Here is a 16393-nt window from a genome sequence, read left to right as displayed (position 1 = left end):
TCTGATTTTTGCATAAGGACACAGTACATATACTTTGTTGGTAAGATCTGGGTGGCATCAGCTGTTCATCATGTGCTAAACACTGCACAGTCAGCAACTTGAAGGTTCTTAGGCAGTCTGGAAAAATACGAGACACTCCTGATCATTCAGAGACTGCATTTTGGAGAAATGTTGACTGTGTGCGTCTCTTTTACTTTTTTTGGTGAACGTACAAATCCTGAATAATATTTATATGACTTGGTAGTGCCCACCAGTTACTTTTTATTCCCAAGGTACACCCAGCGAGTGAGCAGATGACCGAGGATACGTGAAGCATGCTGGTTACCGGGGTGCTCGTAAGTGCCATTGTAAGTACAAAGTTAAAGCAAATTAACTGGTGCAATTAAAGTTTGTGGTTTAGTATATAAATTAAATTATAAAATTGTAATGAGTGGCCCTACTTGATTAACCCAAAAGTTCTTTCTTGTTTGGTTGGTTCACTGCATCTCCATCCCGCACGGCGGGAGCGGGAAGGTGGGCCAGGTGCGTGTCCCAGAGCTGGGGACCCCTCGGGCTGGGAGGGGCGCGGCGAAGGTGACACCAACCGCCCAGCACAGGCACCCGCAGGGATTTGGTCAGGCTGTTCCTGTTCATTTCAGATCTGCGGCAAATGACACCAGTTGCCTTATTTTGGAGAGTTCCACTATGTCTGTGCTGGCTTCCTGCCATCCCCGAGTTCTGCCCTACACCTCTTCCTGGGTCCATGGGCACTTGGGAGTTGGATGTAGCATGGCTTGATGACCAGTAGGTTGCAAATTAATTATGAACTGTAACGAGAGGCTCAAAGTCTTTCTGATACAACACTGGCAGAATTGCTTTGAGTGCTGATTTTCCTCCAGGGACCTTCTCGGAGTTGCTGCCACAGGCCCTACAATCTGGCAGGTGACAGGGGAGACGCAAGATGTCACTGCGAGAGGTGGCGGGAGAAGGACAAGCAGGGGATAGAGAGTTTGCATTTGGGGGAAGTTAACCTGGGTGTTCACAGCCCAGTGCAAGCAGGGAAAGTAACCACGTGATGCAGCCATAACTGGGATTTAATTTTAATAATAACTCTCTAATGCTTAGGCTCCATAGTGCTATTCCAAACTGTTTATTGCCTCACTATAATGTACCTGCTTCGGTTTAGCATCAGGAATTGTTTTGTGCTTCTCAAATAGGGTTGGGGTTTTTCCTTCCTCTGATCCAAGTTCCCTTCATGTTTCCTGCCACTTTGACTTTGGCAGGTCATTGGGCAAGATCTCTCATCCATAGATGATACGGTCACCTCATCTCACAGTTACTCCCCGCTTGTTCATATACAAATTTAAAAATAAGGCTAAATACTGTTTATACCAACTGCCCGTATCCTTTAGTATAGAACTGTTGCCCAAAAGTGTTGAAAAAAGAAAATGTATTTTCTTCTCTTTACATTCTGTCCCCCAAAGATCTGTACAATTGTTCTAAGTTAAAAATCAGTCAAATACAGAATTAATGTATAAAAGCTTGCCACTTTTATTTGCATACAAAACAGAAATGAAAGAGGTTCACAATAAATTATCAGTGTGCTCCCACAGAACATTCTAGTGTATTTATATAAGGTGGGTTAAAAAAATATTCCGTTAACATAAGATTCGTTGTGAAATGGTAATAGCTGGCATCAAGGGAACCTGGATATGCCTCATTCTCCGGTGAATTTGGGCAGGTTACTCCACAGTAAAGCAGTTCAGCCAAAACTAAGGGAACGTGATCAACTAGAAACACATGGATAACAAAACAGGAACTTTTCCGAATGGTTCTACGCCCCCCCCCCCCGACGTGTGGGGTTTAGATACAGTGTGAATAGTGTATGAACAGCACTCCAGAGAAAGATCTACAGGTGACCTTCCATCATCATCTAGCACCAACCCACTAACATACTACGTTTCTGGCATGCAAGATAATTAGCATTAGTTGTTGTGTCAACTGGCCATGTACATTTTTTTCTCCATTAATATAAGAGCCTGTAAACATCTTCTGTGCCAGGTCAGGCACCTGGACAAAGGCCAAACACAGATGCACATAAAAACGTTTCCCTTTTTTAAACAGTTCATTGAGAGGGTTTTTTTCCATTCGCCCTTTTGCGTCCTGGAGTCTTGACGCTCCTTTTGGCTACCATCCTTGGGAAGCGACTGATTCCTGGGGACCTCAGTTCAACGGCTTCCAGCTCTTCTCGAACAGGAGTGAACTCTGGTTGAGCGAGATGAGGTGATGGATAGGAGGGCTGGGAGTACGGGGGCGGGAGGGGGTAGGACCCGTGAACCACGTACGGCTGCTGCTCACCATCGTAAAGTTCCTCGGGGTCATAGATTTGGTAGGAGTTATGTGGCAACTGCACTACGGGGATGTCTTGATCGGTTGGTTCACCGTATCCACCTTAACCCACCACCACCGAGAGCATTCGTACGGTTAACACAGGAGAAGGGGAGCAGAAAATTAAAGCACTCATTAGGAAATTGACATTTCATATAGAGATATATTTATATATAACGTGTGTGAGTATATAGATATAAAATCTTTAAATACACATCTTTTATTCACATAAAGGAACAGTGAAAACATTTAACAAAATTAATAAGCTGGAGCAATTGGAAACCCCCCAACAGCCAAGTTAGTTGGAAACCACCACCGGAATTTGTCAGATGTCCAGTTGTAACACTGCGCCTGTTACACACTGCACAACCCGCCTGCTTTCGCTTATGCCAATTACGGGCTAAAATACACCACTGACAGGCAAAATGGGTCAGGCGATACTTTTTAGCAGTGCAAGGAAGCTACGTGCATGTACAGCAGCGAGTAAGTTCGTTAGTGGTAGTCAATATTGTTGCTGGAAAGCCCAGAGCAGTTCAGCGTCCATCTCTGACCTTCAGCCAAAGGAGAACGGAACCAGAGGGAGCCTTTCACCTTCGGGATTGGTAGCCATTGTAAGGGATTGGGCCTTAAAACAGGAAACGAACAACGGGGAGGGGAAGTGAGGAGAGAAGGAGAGGAAGAGATGACAACAAAAACATTCAGGTAAGTAAAAGGTACAAATCAGGGGCAGATTAAACCGTAAACATCAAACAAATACGCCTAATGCATAACATCTGTAGTAACTAGTGCTTTACTAATAAATTTCCATTTCGGGTTGGGCGACATAATTATTGGTAATTGTGTTAACTTCCTCCTGTGGCCTCTCCGTGCTGGGACGAGACGGGACAGTGAGACACAGAGAAGATGTAGAAAGATTCGTTTTTTCCAGGTTGCGTCACTGGTTAATGACGGACACGTGCATCCCTGCGTCAGGTGACACTACCAGGGTTTAGTAAGGGTCATGCTCTCATGCCACCCGGAGGCCCACGGTGAGGGGGGGGGGGGGGGGGGGGGAAGTTGAGCAACATGTTTGAAAAACTACAAATGTAAAAACTCGGCTGTCGCGAGCGTGAGGAGGTGGGGATGGAACACGGAGACCGTTCAGCCCAGACGGAACAGGATCGTACAACTAAACACACACGCACAGGACAGGAACCCACTACGCGGGGTCTGTTCTATAGGTCAGGATCTTGGTGGGCTTCCTTTGGTCACTATGCTGGGGTCACCTCTTCCTGCTGCAGGCCCACAAAACACAGCGGTGCTGGACGTGCTGGTTTTTAGGGAGCTACCATGTTTTAGCCTACCAAGGTTTGCCAGTAGCCTCCATCTTATTTTGGCTGTTAGGAAATGCCACCCCCACCTCGGCAAGTCCCAGCTACTCACCTCCCATGCCATAGCCAGCGCAGGAGGACGGGTCGCAGTACCCCGGTGGGCCTGAAGGACCCTGGGAGCCCGGGGGCCCCATGTGGCCGGGGGGACCTCGTGGGCCTGGAGAACCTGGTGGTCCCGGGCTGCCAGTTCTACTTTCTCCTGGAGGTCCTGCAGCGAAGGGGGAGACGAAACATCTGAGCGTCTTTCATAAAGCAGAGTTGAGGCCACCTTGGCAGGCCTGGTGCTTGGAAACCATGGCACCGAGCATGCTACAAACACTTTCAGGAGATAGTTTGAGCAGAGGAGCTGGGCATCCTGGCTCCGACTCCCCCCGGCACGCCGAGGGAAAGGCTGCAGCCTTCCTCTGGCAAGGAAGATGAAGCAGCAGCCAGGGAGGAGGCTCGTTGGGAGCGGGATCCCTTGCCAGAGACAGCTGTTAGCCAGAAATTCATACCAGAGCCGATGTTTTACCAAGCCTCAGACATTCAGAAAGGCAGTTTCCTGGGGGGAGGACAGCCCTGGATGCCTGCACAGCTCCCTATTCACCCACTCCCTTTCAATACACCTCCTGGTAACGCTGTGCCTGGATACCAGTACTCTCACAGCCAGAATATCCTAGTGAAGTCAATGCAATTTTATGCCTGTTTCAACAGGACCTGGATATCACCCTCTGCTTTTTCAGGAGCTAAATACAAATCCCTGTGATTAATGTGCTTAATATACATTTCTCTGTCAAGTTACAGTTAGGTATGACCTTGAGTCAGTGGGAAAACAAACACAATCCAGATTTTTTTTTCCCCTTCCCAAAAATTATGACAGTTAAGATGCCTGAGTTTTGTGCTGCTTAAGCCTTAGAAGTGGAGGACAGAGCCACACAGGTCTTTGCTGCTTCACACAAGGGTCAGAGGGGTCTCATCCCAGTGCCCTCAATGTGATGACTTTACCTGTAGATCCTGGTGGGCCTCGGGGTCCCTGGGTTCCAACTCCTGGATTGCCTTTTTCTCCTTTTTCGCCTGGTAAACCTACGGAAACAGTACTCATCAGAGTCACGTTCTGAACAAAACTGTGTGCGGTGTTTATTATTTAACCAGGGTTATAGTTCCATATGTTATTTTTCATGTAAAAACAGATGGCAGAGAAGGAAGGAGGTAAAAATAAAGAATTATTTGGTTCTTTTTCCCCTCCCTTCCCTGCCAGCCTCTCAAGGGAAACATGGCATTCCTGGGGTCTTAAACATTCCTGCTGCCATGGTGGTTTCATCGAGGTGGTATGCGGAGGCATCGGCCAGTTTCCAGGCTGCACTTCCTGCTGGAAACCTGCCTCTGGGCTACACCGAGGTACGACTATTGTAAGTCAGAAGAATCCTCAGAGCCTCACAAAGCTGTCTATAAATTACTGTGTGGCCCAGAAAAGTCAAATTTTTAATGCTACAGCCAATTTTCCTTCAAACATTCACCCACCAGTGGTTCAGCATAACATGGTTCTACACATGAATGGAGAGAGTTATGGTGAGTTACTGCAGAGCCTTGCTAAAATGCAAGAAAGGAGTTTCACACAGTCAAAATCCATCTCCCCAGACAAACCCCAATGTAAGAGTCTCTCAGTCACGAAACTGATGTTCCAACATGCATTGAGTTGGGTTCCCGCACTTGCTCATGGTCCTAAATTTCTGTCGTTGGCTCTGATCCACAGAGATCACAGATCTAGTAATCCAGGGAAGGCGCTACCTTCTTCCAGCTTTCCATCTCCTCCTGCACCACCACTATGGCATCCTATAAAAGCACTTTCTCTACGCAGCGATCACAATGAATGGTGTCAAACTCAAGTAGGTGTCAAAACTACAAATTCCAGACCCTGAGTTTCCACCAGTAACTTGGAAACTCTCATAAAGTCTGTGTTTGATTTGGATGGTTCAAAAACACTAAATCCAGGCTGGTTTGTGGGACTTTTCCCTCTTTTCCAGACCTCCCAGCACTGGTAATTGCTCTCACTGCTTCACAGCTTCCACACTTTCAGACTCAAAGCCAACAGAGAGCACCTTCAAAAAACAAAGTCGAAAAACCCAGCTGCTGCCCTTGATGGGGCGGTATCTACAATTTCAACTCACTGAGCTCCTTCCTTCCCTTCTGCTCAGGTAACCCTTCCCTCTTAGGGAAAAATATCTGGAGGACACCTCATTTTTGTGAGGAGCCACAGAAGACTTTTTTTTTTCCCCCTTCCTGAGCTAATTTCTGATGGAAGTAAATAAATAAGAACAAATTCTTAACCATTTAAAAAAAAAAAAAAGTAGTAATTAAAATGTATCACTGACAAAGAATTGCTGAAATTGAGTTTACAAAATAAGAGTCTACTGAATTACAGGTGATTCGGTATTTGCTGAGGAGTTCTAGGTCTTCTACAGAACAGGTGGCTTCTAGGGCGATATACCATGCAGCCAAATCACTTGGAAAACACAGGCTACACCCCTGCAACTCAGGAACTCCATACCGAGCATGTCTTTTTTAACCAAAGCATGACGAGCTCCGTTTTACCTCTACGAGGCTTTTTGTGGCTGTTCCGGCAGAGTTTAAGTATTTCCCATTTCCATTTTGTACGTCTTATTTCCTCTGGTTGCACAATTTTGTTATTGAGTTAAAAAAATATGTCTTTTGGTGACCAGCAAACGATAAAACCATAACCACTTCTCAAAGCATCTTCCATTAGGGGGTCTCCAAAGCTTTCTAAGTGTCTCTAGTAACACTGTATTTTACAGGAGAGACTTGGCCACCCAGAGAAAGAATAGCATGGCCAAACGAAATCAGCAGGAAGTGGCGAAAGAGAGCAGGTGTGATAATCTGGGTGATGTTCACACCATTATTTTGCAAATAGCGGGTATCTCCCTCTTGCTTCTAGAGGATATTGGGCAAGACAGAGCAAGGTCTTGTACACCTCATCCCTGAATAACAAAATCCCTGGATTTTTGTTATCCCTGGATAACAAAATATTTATAAAACTCTTTCTAAAAATGAAATCTTTGTGTTTGCTTGTCCTGACCATTCAGTGATCTGATGACTGCAGTGCTGCATCAGTTTCCTCCGAGTCTAACACCACTCCCTGTCTATGGCAGCGCCTTAGAGGTGTTACCAAATGTTCCTGTGCCCAGTTTAGGAACACAAGTGCCAGGGTGCACCCCAGAACGTGCTCTGACCAGGAGACTAACTCATGCCTCTGAAGTTACCGGCTGCTCCCAATGGCTTGTTGCCTAGATCCTTCACCAGCTTCACTGCCCTTCTCTGGACACGCTCCATACCTGCCCTGTAGGGAAACGCCTGCCGTTTGCTAAGGGCAAAGTGTGTACACGCGGATTGCTTTGATCGAAAGACGGCTGCCCCATGACAGACCATTGCTTATCCTACTGTGCGGTAACGTTACATGTTCACTTCAAAGACAATTTTCAAATCACAGCCTTCCCTACACTCGATTATTTTTCTTTACACGCACAAGAACGCACACCCATACGTGGCGTTCACAGGATAAACTGCAGTAAGAAATGATAAATATGGAACAAATCTACTCAGGCTAAGAATAAAATGTTCATTCTGGAACAAGTTATGAAGATCTTGCGCAGGGCTAACCCTCCTTGAAATCACATGGATATTGAGTTCCTAAAGCAAACACACCGAAGGCCAAGACCCAAGTCTGCTTCAGGTTTCTTTGAGTCTAATTTCCAGTAAAGTTCCCCCAAGTGAAAGAGGACACAGACGCTGAAGCAAGAACACCCCACTCCTGCGGCAGAACTCACAGCAGTTACAATCAAACACTTCATGGGTTTCTCTCATGGGCCTTCCACCAAAGCTCTTTATGAGAGTAAGCTGACACATTCACAGACCTCTCGGCTCCCTCCTAAAAGTGCCAGTACATTCAAAATTCACCCATTTCGCTTTCTATCAAGCTCATCTTTGCATTTCACTGGAGCAACAGCTTCCAGCAAGTCAACCGGACAAGGCATCACTCACCGTGTAAGTTACTGCAATGGTTAATCACTCCTAGGGATAAAAGCGTGTGTCAAAATTTGTCATTTGAGTTAGAGAGGCTTCGGATTCTAGTAACTGTTTTCACATTTGTGCTCTGGACATACTTCAGCAATACCATCAATACTTCATCTCCCTCTTCACACTAACCACTTTTTTGTGTCTTTCCCCCATCCAAAATAAGCAACAGCTTGGGTTCAGCCCTGGGGAGATCACACGCAACTGAAATCAATTATTTCCAACCCTCTGCTAAAGATACCTCTGATAGTATCGGTTATTAAAAACAAAACCGAGATCATGAACACATTCTCTAGCAAAGAAAATTAAATGTCCGTGGTTTCTGCACAAAAGGAAATACTTAGGTACTGCTTATCTGTTTTTGTCTTTAAAAGAATACCGTCCTTTGAGGAGAACTGCATATTGCAATTAAGAAAAATTAAACCACTACCAAAAATGTCCTCTTTCAAAGACGTTCAGTTGTAACCACAAGGTATAATAACACACAGTGATTATTTATTTTTTTTATCCAGATGAAGCTAAAATTGGAAATAAAAGTATTTAATTGACTCAACTGGCAAAAGTTCAATTTAATTCCATTGGAATTTTGCCATCGGAGCTGTAAACATGTGGCTTTTGATAACACATCTTTAACTAACTCTCTCATATGAAGCCAGGAAGCAAATATGGATTAAACTGTACTCAAGAATAGTGACTCTTCAAGTGATGGCTTAGGTATTTATTGTATTTTAATCCCAGTGGGATGCAGTGAGTAGCCGTAAATTTTGTGCATCACTTCAGGCCACATCGTAAGAGCAGAAATCCACCCAGTAGCAGAAGAGTAACTGCCCTGTCACAGCATCTGAAAGTTCGCGGTGCCTCTGCATAGTTTTTACTATGGCTTTTACATTTTTCCTCAAAGTTGAGAAAACTACCCATGTATTACTGGGTATTACTACTCCTGGAACATAGGAGGTTCCACTCAAATATGAGAAGAAACTTCTTCACGGTGAGGGTGACAGAGCCCTGGAACAGGCTGCCCAGGGAGGTTGTGGAGTCCCCTTTGGAGATTTTCAAGACCCGCCTGGATGCAGTCCTGAGTAACATGCTCTGACATGCTCTGGGCAATCCTGCTTCAGCAGGGGAGTTGGACTAGATGATCTTTATGGTCCCTTCCAACTCTAAAAAATTCAGTGAAATTCAGTGAAATTCAGTGAAATTATAAAAAAAAAACTGAAAAAAAAAAAAAAGAAAAAGAATAACACACGCTGAATCTTCACAGAATCACAGAATCTTCATGGTTGGAAGGGACCTTTGAGATCATCGAGTCCAACCACAAAAAAAACCCAAACCAAAACAAAACAAAAAAAACCAAAAAACCACAGACACAAACCAACAATCTCGGGCACTAGAGCATGCCCTGAAGTGCCACGTCTACACGTTTCTTAAATACCTCCAGGGATGGCGACTCCAGCACCTCCCTGGGCAGGCCGTTCCAGTGCCTGACCACCCTCTCAGTAAAGTCATTCTTCCTAATATCTAACCTAAACCCCACCTGCCACAACTTCAGACCATTTCCTCTGGTCCTGTCATTATTCACTTGGGAGAAGAGGCCAACACCCGCCTCTCTACACCCTCCTTTCAGGGAGTTGTAGAAGGCAATGAGGTGTCCCCTCAGCCTCTTCTTCTCCAAACTAAACATGCCCAGTTCCCTCAGCCTCTCCTCATATGACTTGTTCTCTAGACCCCTCAGCTGCTTTTTTATATTATTTTGCAGAAGTCCAACTACTTTCTGAGCACTCAGAAGCCAGACACTAGTTATTTAAGTCCCAGTTTGTAAATATAAAATCAAAACAAAAGATGTTCGAACCGGCTGAAATAAAAATTGGAACCAGTGCTGTGAACTAGTTAAAATAAAAATAGAGATGAGTGCTGTGAATAATCACTGTTTGGGTTTTTTTTCTTCCAAAGTCCTCTATTTATGCAAATATGTAAGAGAGCAAAATTCTAGTAATTTATCTGGGATTATGTCCTATAGGGGACTGATCACACAATTTGGCCTCCTTAATCTTTAAATCACCAGTCCAATTCAAATGGCCTCTTGGGGCACAAAAAAAAGTATGCTAATATTGCTAACAAATATTGAGATTGCCAGAGAAGTTTCTTTTCACATCATTAGGAAAATACAATAGCATAGACCCCACAGCGTACAGCTAAAACAATAATCAGTTAGGAAAACCAAATAACAAATGTCTTAGTGTGCCTCTAACCCATTCACGTACGTCTACGCTGGAAAAATAGATCTCAGCTGGCAACAGACACCGAGAACTGAATCCGTCAGGAGAATGACTTATCCTTTCTCACTGCGGTGGTCTTTCTTGGAAGGCCCAGCTCGTGTGTTACTAGTGAGAGAATACATCCAGGAATGGGACACCCTGAGCCTAGAAGTTCAAGTGGAGGTTTCTAGCAAAACTCCAGGATACTGTCTCAGCCCAAACGCCCTGATTAAGGCCTGGCAGAGTGACAAGGTAAACAAGGGGGAAGAAGCCATTGGCCAGGCAAGGCAGCGGGGAAGGTCACAGATGTCAAGATCCCTCACTGCTGACATTTTCCAGTAAAGCTCTCTTTGGTGTATGATTTCTAACCAGTTCCTCGGGCTGCTTTTAGAAGTTCCCCCTTCTCACAGGCTGGGATTGAATGGGTAGTGGGCAGGAGGAAACATCTAGCCTCCTCCCACCTTTTCTCTTTGTGCTCTACCAGCACTTTGCCACTCAGCTCAGAGCCAGTCACAGGTTTTTGCAGCAAAACCTGTGGGGTTCCCACAAAACCTGTAGTTTGTGGGAAAAAAAGTAACACTCTACTGAATTAAAAACCTTTTTTTGTCTCCCTTCTAATGTCTATTACTTTTTATTTTGCTCTATGGACACTGATATCACTGTTGCAGGGTATTTTCTGTACTTAAAGGTGGAGGCTGACTTTTCAGAGTTGCTAATCGGGCACTGGTTTTGAACATTCAGTTGACTACATATACAACCAAATGGTGATGACATCAGCGAAAAGAAATACATTGTTCATAAAGACTTCCAGGTCTCTGGCTGGAGATCTTCAGGACACGACTATACATTGAGACTTGCTGAACAAGTTGAATACAAACAAGGGTTCAGAACACAGCAAGGGATGGGGTCCGGATCCATTTACCTTCCTCTCTGTATTCACTGGAAACTGAAAACCCTTCCATCCAGAAGCAGAGGAATTTCAGTTTGCTACTTCACTGTATGATACGTGGTTAGGAAACAAGTGAGAACTGGGAATGCACAAGAAACTTCCAATCAGTATCCACAAGCACGAAGCTGGTAAAAGGATTTTTTACTTTTCACTGCTGCATTTTGGGTTTAGCTTAGAACAATTCCTTAGAAATGGATTCTGAAATGTCCCAAGGGTCCGTACAACTCAAAAGGTATCTTTCTGTTAAATAAACTGCTACTACATCAGGCAGACCATCAATCTGAAATTTCACTTGCTTCTGAAGTAATTAAATGCTCGAGGACTAATAAATTGTTCTATATTTTTCCTAGGTTCTGAATGAGCTCCTTCCTTTTCCTGCCAGGTCTGTGCACGGCTCCAGTTACACAAATGTCCTAAAAAACATTTTCACTCAAATAAAGCCAATTATTTTGTCTTTAAGTTTACACATAGATTCTCTCTGCTTTAAAAACAATCTCATTTTAAGCTATAAATACTGTAAAAAACACTCCCAAATTCTGGCATAACATTTTATGAAAATCTGCAGAGAGCCCTGGGTGACTGATGATAGTTCTTGAACTGTGCTTGATAAGTGCTTGCTCTCAACCAAGTATGAAACTCCCCACAAGCTCTATCTGCCAAAATCAGCCTCTTCTAACATCAGTTATCCGTAGAGACAGGAAAAAAATAATATTCTTTTTTAATGTGCTTTTACCCTTTCTGTACTCACTCTATTGCCAATGCTGTTTCCCAGATATTAATATTACCAGCAGTGGGTTAACCCACATCATATTTCATTCAAATGACTATATCTAATCACTCTGTGAGTTCGTAAGAGTACAACACATGGGTCTGGGCCTCAGCACAACAAATACAATGGAAAATTCATCCTAAATGCCGGACGGGTTTCCCTTTTTGTAACCTGGCATTTTGGTTTCTCCATTCCTGAAGCCCCAGCAAAATATTCTCCGTACTTAAACAGTTCCTGCCTGAGAAGCCATTCAAAATACACTAGTATTTCAAGCAACTACCCTGAAATCTGCCTTCAGTCTCCCTTGGTCACCACTTTTAAAGTCAGTTCCTCACTTGCTGCCTCTTCCAATTTTTTTTTCTGACTTGCCTCCCACTCCCTCATTCCTCCTTTTTTCTGGACATTGTCTGGTCTTTGCTCCACGGGAACTCCACAGGCAGCAGCATGACTGAGAGGCCACCACCCTAAACCTTGCTTCTTTTTTCAAGAAGGTAGTTACTATTACAGTCTTGAAGGGAAGACTCACAGGTTCACTCAAAGACTTCCTTTTCAAAACAATGCTTTAACTCTGGTCATCGTGGCTACTGGAACTATTAAGCTCCTGAACTGAACAGCCTTCATAGCAATTAATTTTTAAAATCCCATTTTAGATTTTGTATTGGCAACACCAATTCATTGCTCCTGAATATCACCTTTGTCTCTTGGGTTTTTGGTTACCTCCTTATGTGAAGGCCTTCAAAGAACTTCACAATCATAGATTCACTCAGTGCTACCTCTGGTAGTGCTACGCTGGTACACCAAAGATTGCCAGGGCTGCACGGAGAGAGAGTAAATCAAAACATGGAGCTTGTTTCTTTATTAGACAATGCTGGAGGGGGAAAGGAGAAAGGGATCTAGCACACATGTAAGAATGCAGAGGAGAATTACTGTAAATGAACAGTTATTAGTTTTCTCTGACCTCACCATTTTCTCTCCACCCCTCATAAACTAGGATTTTTTCCCTCTTCTTAACAACTTTTCTCCTTTCAGACTATCACGATTTAGAAACCTTGAGACTGACATATTTCAAGTTCAGCAGAAAAGCTCCATCTTTCCCCAACATGGATCTGTCCATTTTACAGCTGCCTTTTCCAAAAGCTCCTTTGCTTATTCATTTACAGCTCCAGGTTACTTCAGAGTCCTACTAAGACGAAAGCCTACTGTGATGTGCCCAATTATATGCCACTGATCTTCAGTAGTTCAGGCATTTAACCTCTGTCTGCTCCTGCAAAATCACACCTGGCAAAGCCTGCAGTACCTTCATGGCTGAGAGTCTCACAGCTCTCATTATGGTCTGTGTTGAGCTCACCAATCAACTAGTGAGCGAGAAAACTGTTCTTCTCACAATTAGACAGGAGACAAAAGCCATCAGAATATATCAAGAAAGGGAGATATATTTTTTTGTATGCAAAGTACAAAGCCTACCTCTTTCTCCTGGTCTTCCTGGTTGACCAGGACTTCCTGGAAACCCTTGCATGCCTGGGGAACCTTGTTCTCCCTGTGGCCCTGGAGCCCCCGGCCGGCCTGGCTCACCAGGGGGTCCTGCGATAGTTCGGGTTGAGACAGACTGGCTTGGAATCTGGTTCAGAATTGAGTTATATCTTGCCATATGACCTGTCAGGAAAAAAAACGTCCTCGTTTCCAAGTTGCAGTGGAGACTCTGGTTCAGCTAAGTTTGACCAGAGCACTGGCAGGTCCTCAAGGCTGTGGTCTGTAGTGCTTTGATAATATGAAGTTACACGCTTGGTGGTGGAGACACAGTGGTTTAGGGAGTACACAGAAAAGGGGAAGAACTATTGTGTAGAATTTTATTTCCCCGCTTTGATTTTTTATTTTTGTATTTTATGTTTATAAAATTTAAAATTGTTACTGCAGAAGCCTCTGTACACTATAGCACATTGGAGACAATTCAGGCTTTTTTTTAGATGCCTGATGCTAATCGGCCCTAATTGCAAACAAATCCATTTGAACATAAATCTAGTCAGAACATAAATCCTGACTGTCTAGCCTAAAACAAACAGATCCCCTTGGATACTCTGAAAAGCATCATATTTGCAAGTAATTGCAGCAGAAAAAGATCCATTGTAGAGATGGAAACATGCGAACTTTAGATGTTCTTACCCTGGATGAGTTGCTCACACACTTGCCGAGCAACAGCACGCACCATCGCTTGGGACTGGAGATCACCCTGGACAACAACAGCAGCAGTGTCATAACACAATTTTTTTGCACCATCATTAAATGAAAGACATTTATTATTCCTGAGAGATTTATCCTCACAGATGAGAAAAAAAAAGCCAAAAAGGTTTTGGTATTTCCCTAGTTCTTCCCATTAATGTTTTTAGCCAGCAGAGGTTGGAGAAGATAACCCCATTGAGAGATTTGGGGACAAGCTTAATGCCACATACTTCTCATCTTCAAAACATAACTGTAGCTGTATATAAGACAACGTCTGGAAAAGAAGGAAAGTTTGCCTGATTGCACAGAGAAAACTATTGTGCCTGTAAACACAAAGAAATATAAATTGGAGAGAGCTTTTTATGGGACAGAAGGACAGACGGGGAAAAAAATGGTGGCTAATGTGAACATAGACTTACCCGCTCACCCCTTTCACCCTTAGCTCCAGGAGGACCCTATGAAAAGATTCAAGACAAAATTGATTGCCATTTTGTTCTTGCTCAAAATTTTTAACACCTAAACATTGTCTCCCTTGCAGCATGACAGTAAAAGGAGAAAAACCAAACAAGGAATGTGGTTTCAGGAGGCCACGTGACAGTAACAAATACACATTTCCCATTTCAGTACTCAACAAAATGTTCGCCTTTGGCAATTACAAGGCAACGATGACTTTATGACGCTGCATCTGCTATGACCTGAGTTAACAATGGGATTAAACTGCACAGAAAATTTAGTGTGACATTAAAGATAATGTAATACTGTAATGACAGTAAGGATCATTATGGATTGGAACAAGTCGTCTAGGGCAGTTACAGCTTCACCAGTGGGGAAGGAACTCCTGAAGTGAGGACAGGCCTGCATGAAGAGGTAACCAGCTGACTGATGCACAGTTAAAGCACAGCTTATTCTATTCTGGGAAAGAAGAAACTCCTACAAAGACTGCAAGAATGTTTCTAGGCCTCTATTACTCTACCTTTTGGGAAAGGTAAGAAAGAAACTCAGTAATTGTTTACCCAGCTAGCTGGTTTTTTAGAACTACTAGAGTCTAAGTATTCACAGCAGAGGTCTTACATGACTCACAGGAATATCCACACTCTGGGAAATCTAGTTCAATATCTGGAACATGTCTTTGGACAGGAACTGAATACTCATCATGCCATACATTGATAGTAACAAGTTCCATAGCTCATCAAATCTCCTTCATAGATTTCATGATTACACTTAAAAACTATGCAGAACTGGGCATTAGGTTATTGTCTTTGCTTATATCTTAGCAGTCATTTCATTTCCACTCAACCAAATAAAAATATTTGCATTGGACTAAATCTCCAAAGCAAACTGGATTTTGAAAAAAATTTTAAATTCTACAAATTGAGTCAGAAGTACACACTGTCACATTCTGATGCCTTTAAACATGAAATAGAACATTCATTGGAAAAAAATTGAGCAGACTTTATAATTAACCAAGTGGTCAAATGTTAAAATCTGAATACGCAATATTATCTGAACTGTTACAGAGAAAAAGATGTCCACTGTAAATCTTCTTTTTTATGTAATTTACACACTCATTTTATAGTTGTATTCCTTTCTTCTACTTAAACTGTTGGGTTTTTTTATAATAAAGAAAATAATACCTGAAAGACAAACTTGGTATTAGAGGTTCCTAATACTTAGTTTCGGTATAGAGAGAGTGAAATTTTCCACTCTATGAAACTGATGGTCAAATTTATAGTAACATTCTAGAAAAAGCCTTGATCGTTAGTCAGTTGCCCTGATGTAAACTCAGAGTAACCATGAAAGCCAGTTTTGTATTCATGCAATATTTTCACAGTTTGAAAATGAGAATAATATTTTGGAAATATTCAGGTTAATAAATGGCATACTTTAGTTTCCTGAGAGTTGCTTGAAGTGCAAAGGAAAAAGAGGAGAAAGTAATTACACACAGACTACAAATTCACATACTGTTATGTTTTTAACTTCTGTGTTTAAATCTTGTGTTTTGACTCTCTAATCCCTATATTCCAAACACTGTACGTAAGATCAACAAATACATTTAATTATGAAGAATGAACAAAGAAAGACCAATATGATGTTTTGCTTAGCCACTAACTGCAAACAGATCATAAGCTATAAATATTGAAGAGTTTCGTAAAACAGTGAAGCCAGGTACAGAAAACAATTAATCTACACCAGCAAGTATAGCAATATTAATTAATTTTACTCACAGGAGCTCCAACATCACCTTGTGGCCCCTGGCTTCCAGTAACACCAGGAACACCTGGAGCACCAGGTATGCCCTACATGGAAAAAGAGAAAGAAAATACTTAGTGGTGATGACAATCAACATCCGTGAATCCTCATGGGAGAAACAGTGGTGTGACAGAGAGGGAGACAAAGC

The 16393-nt window shown here is 42.9% G+C and overlaps 1 protein-coding gene across 1 annotated transcript in view; it reads right to left on the bottom strand.

The window, feature by feature from the left end:
- Nucleotides 1–2104: 2104 nt before the first annotated feature.
- COL14A1 (collagen type XIV alpha 1 chain) overlaps nt 2105–16393 on the bottom strand; it is a 120474-nt gene continuing 106185 nt past the window's right edge. The window contains exons 41-48 of the mRNA XM_074145978.1: nt 16221–16292; nt 14415–14450; nt 13939–14005; nt 13243–13431; nt 4722–4799; nt 3790–3945; nt 2338–2430; nt 2105–2244 (exon numbers count right to left, since the gene is read on the bottom strand). Coding sequence (XP_074002079.1) covers nt 2105–2244; nt 2338–2430; nt 3790–3945; nt 4722–4799; nt 13243–13431; nt 13939–14005; nt 14415–14450; nt 16221–16292 — 831 coding nt within the window. The remainder of the gene's footprint in view (nt 2245–2337; nt 2431–3789; nt 3946–4721; nt 4800–13242; nt 13432–13938; nt 14006–14414; nt 14451–16220; nt 16293–16393) is intronic.

The sequence above is a fragment of the Numenius arquata genome, chromosome 3, assembly GCF_964106895.1.
Source record: "Numenius arquata chromosome 3, bNumArq3.hap1.1, whole genome shotgun sequence".
Lineage (NCBI taxonomy): Eukaryota > Metazoa > Chordata > Aves > Charadriiformes > Scolopacidae > Numenius > Numenius arquata.
The sequence above is the reverse complement of the archived record's forward strand: the minus strand, read 5'-3'. Positions and strand labels throughout refer to the sequence as shown.